Source organism: Olea europaea, chromosome 7 (assembly GCF_002742605.1).
Source record: "Olea europaea var. sylvestris chromosome 7, O_europaea_v1, whole genome shotgun sequence".
Lineage (NCBI taxonomy): Eukaryota > Viridiplantae > Streptophyta > Magnoliopsida > Lamiales > Oleaceae > Olea > Olea europaea.
This window is the reverse complement of record NC_036243.1, coordinates 490,542-500,517: the sequence shown is the minus strand read 5'-3', so window position 1 is coordinate 500,517 and position 9,976 is coordinate 490,542. Positions and strand designations below refer to the sequence as shown.

Below are 9,976 nucleotides of genomic sequence, written 5' to 3'. Positions count from 1 at the left end.
TTTTTTTTTTTTTTTTTTTAAATGGAAGATACATTGCTCCGTCAGTAATATCGTGCTGTTTTACATTACCACCACTAGAATGGATTATAATAATATAGAAAATAAAAAAAATGCAAATTTAAGAGGGGGGACAGCCGACCTATCTCCAGCCACTGAAAATATATATCCATTCACGAAAAATGGTAGCTCAAGAAGAGAAAAATAATGCTCGATTTCATGTGGCCTCTTGATATTTCTTATCATTGTAAGTGTTTTCTTAAAATTTTTTAGCTCCTCGAATTTGTCATTTCCTTGGAGTAAGCTAGTCTAAATTAGGAGTGGGCCTCTTGAAATTTCTTATCATTGTAAGTGTTTTCTTAAAATTTTTTAGCTCCTCGAATTTATCATTTCATTGGAGTAAGCTAGTCTAAATTAGGTGTGGGAGCGATGCGGTTCCGAATCAAACCGAACCGTATACCGATGAGAATTTTAGAAATGGAACCATTGGTTCCATAGTAAACCAAAACCGAACCAAATAGTTCCGGATCGGTCCGGTCCGGTCCGGTTCTTTACATTGAAAATGTCAAAAAAAAATGTTCACTAATAAAAAATCTAAAAACGCTCCTAATGTGATACTTTTAGCAAAATATAGAAGATCTGAACATAATATTCAAAGATTAGAAGAAAACTAAGTATATGAATTTAAAAACAATATCTAAATAATATAAGTTACTATCATCAAGTAATCATCAACTTATATAAACTGTATAGTACTCCAATGATTAAACAAACTTCTATCAAAATCAAAATCCTACATTGAATTTGACACCCTTTAAAAATTTATTGCAATTTCCGGTTCTAGCGATTATAATTTATAAAAATCTAGATGAAAAGTTTTGATCGGATCAACAACTATGTAATGAAAGTGAAAATAAAATAAAAATTTCGCATATTAGAAATAAAATTATATATTGTAAATAAATTTATTTAGATATATATTTACCTAATATTTTAATTTGACTTGAGAATCAATTAATCAAAGAATTATAAGAAGAGAGAGTGAAAGAATAAAAGAGAATGAAAGTGCTGGAATCTAAAATGAAGAAGGAACACGATTATTTTTTATAAAAGTGATTGAAGATTGAGTCATATATTTTGCCAAAAAAATAAAAAATTCTATGAGAACTGTCTAGTTCCCAGTGATTTCCATACTAAAATCGGGAACTGGATCGGAATCGGTTGGTTCTTAATAATTTGTCCTAAAATCAAATCGTTGTTTAGAAGATTTGGAACCAAACAAGCCATTCTAAATGGTTTCGATCCGGTTACACCAGTTCCGGGAAGAAATGCCCACTCCTAGTCTAAATAAACTTTCTAATGCTTAGGAAGCATGTAGATATCTTATTCTTTTAAATCAAATAAGCTTTACAAGATTCTCTATAGTTTCGTACCAAATTCAGGCAACAACAATATATTTCCTTTTCTATTTCAATTTTCTTATGGAAAGGACCCTTGTCCAGTCTTGTTAATGAATATTGAAGACAAGTGAAGCAAGTAAAACCAAAATAAAAGGCAAGTGTTTGAGCTTTGTAATCTCAGTTTCAATCCTTTTATTTGAGAATTTATAGTAGTTATCTCATAATCTCGTATTATATGATGAAATTTGTTATTCTTGGTCCTTTTGGATTACCACATAGTTTTTACTTTTCTTTCCTCATGGGAAGGAAGAGGTGGAGAGTTTATTTTGTTTAGTATGGCATTAAATACAAATTTATTTCTTTCAAAAAATTAAACAAGTATATACGCTATAATTTTGCAAATTTTTTTCCCGTTAAACTTGATTAAAAGATAAAATTCTCCTGTTACAAAATTCCAAAGCAAATTAATTAATAGTTTTGAATTTCGAGTTTTGAAGATACATGCACATACTATCTTCTTGTGGCCATTACTAACACAATATAATAACACTAGAATAAAGGGTAAATCCAAAGAGTTATTTCTACAAATACTTCGACAATTTAGAATATATAATATGTTGGTTCAAAAACTGACTACGGAATAATCGATAATATCAAGGAATTTTTGTCGAAATTTTACTAATTTAAACAAAATCAATAACAATGGGTCCTAGTTCTTCCCTAAATTATTGAAAATTAACCTAGCCTCCTACTTTTATTAAAATAAATAAAAAATGTCAAACAAAAACAGCAATTAAATAAAAATCGTGACATCCGTTCCGGGATTATCTATCCGTGCATCCATTTTTGTCCATTTCCAACAAAGATGCTTCAACTAATAAATATTATCATGGTTTATGAAAGTTTTTATTCATTATTTTATTCATTAAACTCAACATATAGTTCTAAAATCGAACTGATATGGTTATTAATTAATTAGTCCGGCCATATTTTTTAAAATTCAAGTTGTTCAATCCCATAATATAATTGTAGGTTTTGAAATTTCTCCCACTTATTTTAAAATTCTAAATGTCCAAGGTTATCCTTCTTTAAAAACAATATAACTATATTCGATGGAAGTAAAAAAAATAATTATATAAAACAAATAAATATTTTATTTAAGTAATTTATGGCAAAGCAAGTGATATTTTTTGAGAAAATTTCAACACATATAATATTGAAATATATATGAAACTGTCAAATGATAATTCTCATCGTGTTCCAAGTGCTCTACTTGCTAGTCGGATATAAATGGAATATATATAAGATACATATAGAAATAAAAATGAATGTGTGTGTGCGTGTTTTTTTTTTTATTTTTTTTTTAAGAAAATAATGTGCCTGGCAAAAATTCGCTTAATAAATATTCAAGGTAGAGATCATCGTCAAATCCCAATCATACGTGGATTTTTTTCAGGAAACAAATGTCATCATGCACGAATTTTGAAATTAAATTTACGTTTTTAATGTGAGATAGTTCCAACAAATTTCAGTATATAGAAAGCTCATCTTACGGACAATTATATTAATAGCAAGGCTCCAAAATAAATTACTCAATATAATTTAAGTAGAGATTAGGACAAAACAATGGCTTATGTCCTAAACTGAACTGTACGATAGATACTATGATATTTTTGGCCGCGATGTTATGTATATCTATACCAGGATATGCATGTAAGAATTTGCCATATGTCAACTTCATGTTTCAAGAAAAGGAATCAGCAACAACACATATTGATGAGGCATTGATAATATTCTCTTCTAGGCAATGTAAGATAATCATATATTTTTACCAAAACTATTGAAACTTTCCGTGTTTTATGCAGCCTTATTGAATAAATTGATTCGTTCAAACAGCAGCTTCGAAGAGGAATATTCAATAAATTATTTCACTAACTTTCGAATTATATACTATTAGTTAGTAAATTTATTGTTATTTTATAATATACAGACAAATAGAAGAAGTCCCTGGAAATGTAAGACTAACTAATGCATATCTATGAAGAAACTTTGGTACTAAACGAATAAAACAACACACACATATTGAAGGAATAATTAGCGTATAACTCAGTAAGCATCGAAATACTTGTTTTAGATGTTTCATTGAAGAAACTATCGATTTTTTTATTTTTTTTTTGGTCTGATTCTGCAGCCAACAACTTGCCATGCAATAGAAATTTTTATGATTTTTATTGAATAAATTTCTCTTGTTACATATAAGAGCTTTCACACAATTCGGTAAAGTATTTTGATAAGGTAAAATAAATGTAAGTCGTGTATATATATAATGCACATGTTACGTAGCGATAAAGTTACTCACTCAACCACGTCAAACTTGGAGTCAAGTTTAAAAATCTTCAAACTCGACGGGTCTTACCGCTCGAGGATTAAATTTTTCGCGAAATATATTCAACTACCTCCAATCCTTTCACCAATCCATTAACATCTTAAAAGATTTCTTAAAGTCTTTGTCAGTTAATTAATTATAATATTGTGCGTGTGTATATATCCACGAAATTAGCCTAAAATTAATGCTTGTATTCGGGCTGCTTGTTACATGCATGTAGAATACATAGTGAATAATTCATGGACCACAAAAACAGAAAACTTCAAGCGCAAAAGTTCAAACATTAAGTTCCAAAACTGTAGATTCGTTTCTAGAAGAAGAGAAAATTTAAATGGAAGGGCGTCCCATCAAGTCTTGTTTATCATTATTTTCTTGTTGTGAGGAGGAGTACCGAGTATATTACTGTTACATTGTCGTGGACGTTAATGACAAAGATTTTATATAACTTGAAAAGATTGTACCTTTGTTTTATTGGCCATAGAATATTGTATTCTACACTGCCTAGAATTTGATAAAAGAAGGTTCTAATACTATTGGCTTTGTGGGATATGAATAATATTTTCTCTAGCTGTGATTTATCACTAATATATGTGTTGTGTATGTGACTCATATAAAGTGGAATACAAGTTTATTGGATCAAATAGGCCAATGTAAAAGCGGAGCAGAGTGGATTGAGAGGAATATAGCGCACTGAACAGATTCTAACCCTAGCCCAAGCCCATACAAGATTTTAAGACCCGTACAAGTAAAAACCCCTATTTCATACTGAATAAAAATTATCTCCGCTTCGCTCTCGTGGACGTAGGCACACCGCCGAACCATGTAAATATTTGTGTTGATTTCAGTAATATGTTGTATGATGCATCGCAATTCTAGTAGATATTGAATTAGGGGATTCACTAACACTTAGATCAATGATAAGTTAGTGATAAAACGGCCTTATATTTGTTTAGAATTTTTATTATTAATTTTAGGATAATTAGCACAAAACGTTCTTATCTTTCAAGGTTTTTGTGGAAAAAGTTCTTACCTTTCATTTTTTGACAATTTTTACCCTCACCTTTACCTTTTATTGTGGAAAACGTCATTCAGTCTACTCACCATTAAAATGTTTCGTTAAAACAAATAAAATGAGCTTTTTCTTTTCAAAAAGCAGGAGTAACATTATCCAAACTAAGTTTTTCATTGTGGCCTTCTTCCCACCTTCTTCTTCAAATGTTCAAAACTAAAAGTAATATAAAAAATAAAATAATTTGTAATTTCATTCAATAAATAAGTAAAAAAGACTTAAAAGACAGTGTATTTTTGGTTGAGAAGAATTATTGTTGTTGTAATGCTTGATTGCTCATAAAACTTTGCAATGGTAAATGAAGAGAATGAATATATGGTTGATAAACTTGCGATGTTCATCCTCATTTTGTGCTTATGAAGGGTGTAAATAAGGGGTAAAGTGAGAAGACCAATTAAAATGTAATTAAGTGAAGGGATAATAAATATGAATGGAGAAGATAATGAAGATGAATGGGTCTTCTTTCCATTTTAGCACGAAATTGAACTAGTGATAATAATTCCTACCTTTAAATTGTCTTTGCGCAAAACATCCTTACATTTATATTGTCTTTGCGCAAAACATCACTATCTTTAAATTGGAGTTGTGTAAAACATCCATGCCTTTGTTAAAAATTGTGAAAACCGTCTCTAAATATTTTGAGCCAAATTGATCTTCTTTCTTCTTGTCCATTCACAGATCCAATCATTCTCTTTAATGGCCACAAATCCATTTACACAGCTAATCATTCTCATTAATGGTTGTAAAATTGGCCTTTTTTCTTCTTGTCACCTAATGTAAAGTTTGAATCTTTACAGTTCTTTATAGTTTTCTTAGGTTTTGTTAAGTAAAGAAATTGCCAGAACCCTCTTTTATTTATATTATAATATTCTGAATTATTCAAGAAATGCATACCCCCTCTTGTATTACTAGTAGTTGATTTGCTTCTCTTGAAAACAAAAGGTAATCTTGAAGATCTACGGTGATGGGCTTGAAGGGTGGTAGCGATAGTGCCGCCTCCTTGTTTAGATTTGAAAGAGGGAGAAGAAGGGAAAATGGGTACTGGAAATGAAGAGAATAAATTTCCAAGCTTTTCTTGGAGGCAAAAAGCATAGATCCCATTGGGCTGCTACTGCTCATGGATGATTTATTACAATGTTATCCTTGCTTTTTGGAAAAAAAATCCCATTTTATTTGTTTTAATGGAGCATTTTAAAATTGAGTGGACGGAAGGATATTTTCCACAATAAAAGGTAAATGTATGAGCAAAAATTGTCAAAAAAACTAAAGGTAGAGACGTTTTCCACAAAAACTTTGAAAGGTAGAAACATTTTGTACTAATTACTCTTAAATTTACTTTTCATTTGACGAAAGGGAACGAGAGTTCTCGGGTCAAAATAGTGCGACCGAGATTGAATTGGCAAGATTTTTCATATCCAGTCAAAGATTTGTATCTAGAAATAAATATAAAAGTAGCATTTTGAGTAAATTTCACATTGTTGTCAAACTTTATTTTTTCTTTTCAAAAAGTATATACATTTTAAATATACTATTTCACCTTTTTCTGCCTAAAATAACAAGTACATTTCAATTCCTTTTAGTCTTCAATGTTGACATGCACAAAAACTATGTATTGGATTCAAAATTAGTAACCTAAAATAAGACAAATACTCCAATGGGAAAAGCTACCATTTGCTGCATGGGGAAAAAATGCATCTAGAAGGAGGTGAGATTTCTATTGGACAAGGTCTTCCAAGGACGGTAGGTTGGATGCCCAACTTTTTCCTTTGCTGTCCTTTATCGACTATAATCTGGCATTTCTTGACATTTCCGAACTACCAATTAATTCAATACCCTATTCATAGTGTTCTAACATAAATTGTTGTCACCAAAAATCTAACAGATTCTTGACCTTGAACAGTGATTTTTGCAAAAATAATAAGCCTAGTCATATTGATCTCGATTTTTACACTGAAAATCCAAGAAAATTTATTCCCTTTTCTTGTAATCTTGGTCAATTCTTGCACAAGGACATAACAACAACTTTTTCTTGTTTTTTATTCCTATATTCCTTTCGTCCCTTTATAAAGCTACCTAATTCTCCATTTATTTCGTCTCTCTTTCTCCTCTCTCTCTCCCTATCTATCTCTAGCTATGTTTGAAATGGAGGGTACTATCGATGAGGAGGAGTTTTTGAGTCTTAGACTAGCCATTGTTACAGATTCGGGGCATGAGGCGAAGAGGAAAAGAAAGAGAAGGGAAGCTTTGAATCCTTCGGATTCAAGTGAAGGTTGTGAAGAGGGTAAAATATTTAGCCTTCTTCAAATGAGAGAACAAATGATAAAGATGGATCAAAGGAGAAAACAAATTGCTGAAGATGGTAAAGGCCTTGAATTGATCCATTTGCTGCTCATATCTGCCTGGTCGATTAATGAAAATAACATTAACTCGGCCGTGGATAGCCTCTTCGACTTGTACCAGAATGTTTCCTTAACAGGAGATTCCGTTCAAAGAGTTGCTGCTTATTTTGCTGATGGATTAATTGCAAGGCTTCTTACGAGAAAATCACCATTTTTTGACATGATAATGAAGACTCCAACTCCTGAAGAAGAATTTTTAGCCTTTACAGAATTGTATAAGGTTTCTCCATTTTATCAATTTGCACATTTCACAGCCAATCAAGCCATTCTTGAGGCCTTTGAGAGGGAGGAACCGAATAATAACCGTGCATTGCACATAATTGATTTCGACATCTCATATGGATTTCAATGGCCTTCTCTAATGCAATCTCTTTCAGAAACTGCAACAATTTCTAACCGTATTTCACTGAAAATAACAGGCTTCGGAAGAAACTTGGAAGAACTGCAAGAAACTGAAACAAGACTGGTGAGTTTCGCAAGAAGTTTTTGCAATCTAGTTTTCGAATTCCATGGCCTGGTAAGTGGATCCAAGCATGTGAAACTGAAGAAAAAAAAGAATGAAACTGTTGCAGTGAATTTAGTTTTCCATCTGAATTCATTGAACAGTTTTTCCGAGATATCGGAAACCCTAAAATACGTGCATTCACTTAACCCTTCAATTGTTGTACTGGTGGAACAAGAAGGAAGTCGAAGCCCTCACAACTTTTTATCAAGATTCATGGAATCATTACACTATTTTGCAGCCTTGTTCGACTCACTAGACGACTGCCTCCCGCGCGATAGTGCAGAAAGGTTTCGGATCGAAAAAAACCATCTCGGGAAAGAGATCAAATATGTAATGAATTCTGATAAAGAAAACGAGAAAAGTCCGAGGTTTGAGAAGATGCAGACATGGAAAGGAAGAATGGAGAATCACGGTTTTTCAGGGCTTATACAAAGTTCAAAATCTGTAATGCAAGCAAAATTGCTGCTGAGAATAAGAAACCATTGTTCTGCTACATATTTTGATGGAGAAAATGGTGGTTTCAGAGTTTTTGAAAGAGATAATGGGAATTCAATCTCTCTTGGATGGCAAGAAAAACTTCTGTTAACTGCATCTTCATGGTGCTGTGTATGACAAATAAACTTTGAATACATTCTTTTGTTTTTTCTTTGAATTTTCTGCTGATAACTAATGCATTAGTTAGTTCGAAGATATATGAGGTAATTCCTTTAATTTTCTCCCTTTTTAACATTAATTTTGTGGTTCTATTATAAGAAATTAAAGGATTTTCTCTTGCAATGTCTAAATTCTAATTGGCTAAAATAGTAATAAAAATTTTCCACATCATGCTTGGGGTGTTGAATAAGGCGACTAGATTCGCTCTCGCCTGTGGGGCAAATTGCAATGCCCTGAAATATATAGTCCGAAAGTTACTCCAACAACTCATTAATCTGTAAGAAAAGTTGATTGACTTATAGTTGAATACAAAATTTAGAGAATTATGCTAAATAAAATAAGTTATTTTATTGTTTCATAAAATCTCAACCCGCTACTAAAATATAAATTCAGCACTAATTTTCAACATCAATTTTGGAAACAAAATAATATATTTCTAATTAAATATTGAAAGAAAAATTTATAATTCTTGATTCAGCGACACGGACTATATTAGCAGTCTCATCCTACGACTCCAATCAATCAAGAATCTATAAAAAAATAATTTAGAATTTGGAATAAGTCTATGAATACACTTAGTACATATATTTCACATTAGTAGTTTTACAATCTTATATATATATATATATATATATATATATATATATATATAGACGTTGGTCAGCCGTGTAGGTGGTCCCGTTAGTAGGCTTGGTAAGAACCCTATTTATCCTATTTTACTATTTTTATTGTGTAATTTTATTTTGATTTCATTTTTTCAATTATGTCTTCGGTTTCTAATTGGCTAAGGAGATCTAGGTCTAGAAATATATCACAAAATCAAAATGAAAATAGTTCAAATATTTTTCAAAATAAAGAAGAAGTTGACAATGCATCAAACTCATCTGCATCTGCATCAAATGATTTCAATTCAAATGAATTTCAAATTGCTAAAATTGAATAACAACTTCAAAATTGGACTATTCCAAAGATAGATAAACATTCTATCTATGAAATAGGCAAATTTGATTTCACTCAAAATTATGTTATCAAAACTTTTAAACAAACTGTTTCAATTAATAGTTCAAATGCATTTATTAATTTATTTTCAAAAGAATCAATTGAATCTCATAGAAAGAAATTCAAATATCTTCATGTTGGTTTAGTTCAAATAACTGTTAAACCTTTGTTTAGACTTGGTCTAGACATTCCAATTTTAATTACTCTTAGAGATAAGAGACATCTCAATTTCAAAAACTCTCTACTTTCATTACTCGAATCAAATCTTGAAAGTGGTCCAGTTTTTTCAAATTGTTACCCAAATTTCTCAATAAAACTCTCAGATGGAGCAGTTTTAAACGCTCTTAATCTTCATATTCAAACTCGAAATCTTGAGTTTGATAGTCGTTCAAATGCTTTTGCTGTAATATATAGAATATATTATAAGCTCATGAATACTCAACTCAATATTGGTGCTCTTAGATCTTCTCCAAAAGAAGAAAGTCTTTTGGTTGAAGTTAATCCCTTTCATTCAAGTGTCGAAATTCCTAAAAGAATTCCCTGGAATCTTCAATCCAGAAATTTAGA

At 30.9% G+C, this 9,976-nt stretch overlaps 1 protein-coding gene across 1 annotated transcript; it reads left to right on the top strand.

The window, feature by feature from the left end:
- Positions 1-6,933: 6,933 nt before the first annotated feature.
- LOC111397646 (scarecrow-like protein 18) lies at positions 6,934-8,408 on the top strand. Its single transcript, XM_023024647.1, has one exon. The coding sequence runs from the start codon at positions 6,986-6,988 to the stop codon at positions 8,366-8,368; it is 1,383 nt and encodes a 460-aa protein (XP_022880415.1). The 5' UTR covers positions 6,934-6,985; the 3' UTR covers positions 8,369-8,408.
- Positions 8,409-9,976: the final 1,568 nt, after the last annotated feature.

Excerpts from the sequence above, each read along its gene's own strand:
- LOC111397646 (XM_023024647.1), top strand. The coding sequence starts at position 6,986 with ATGTTTGAAATGGAGGGTACTATCGATGAGGAGGAGTTTTTGAGTCTT.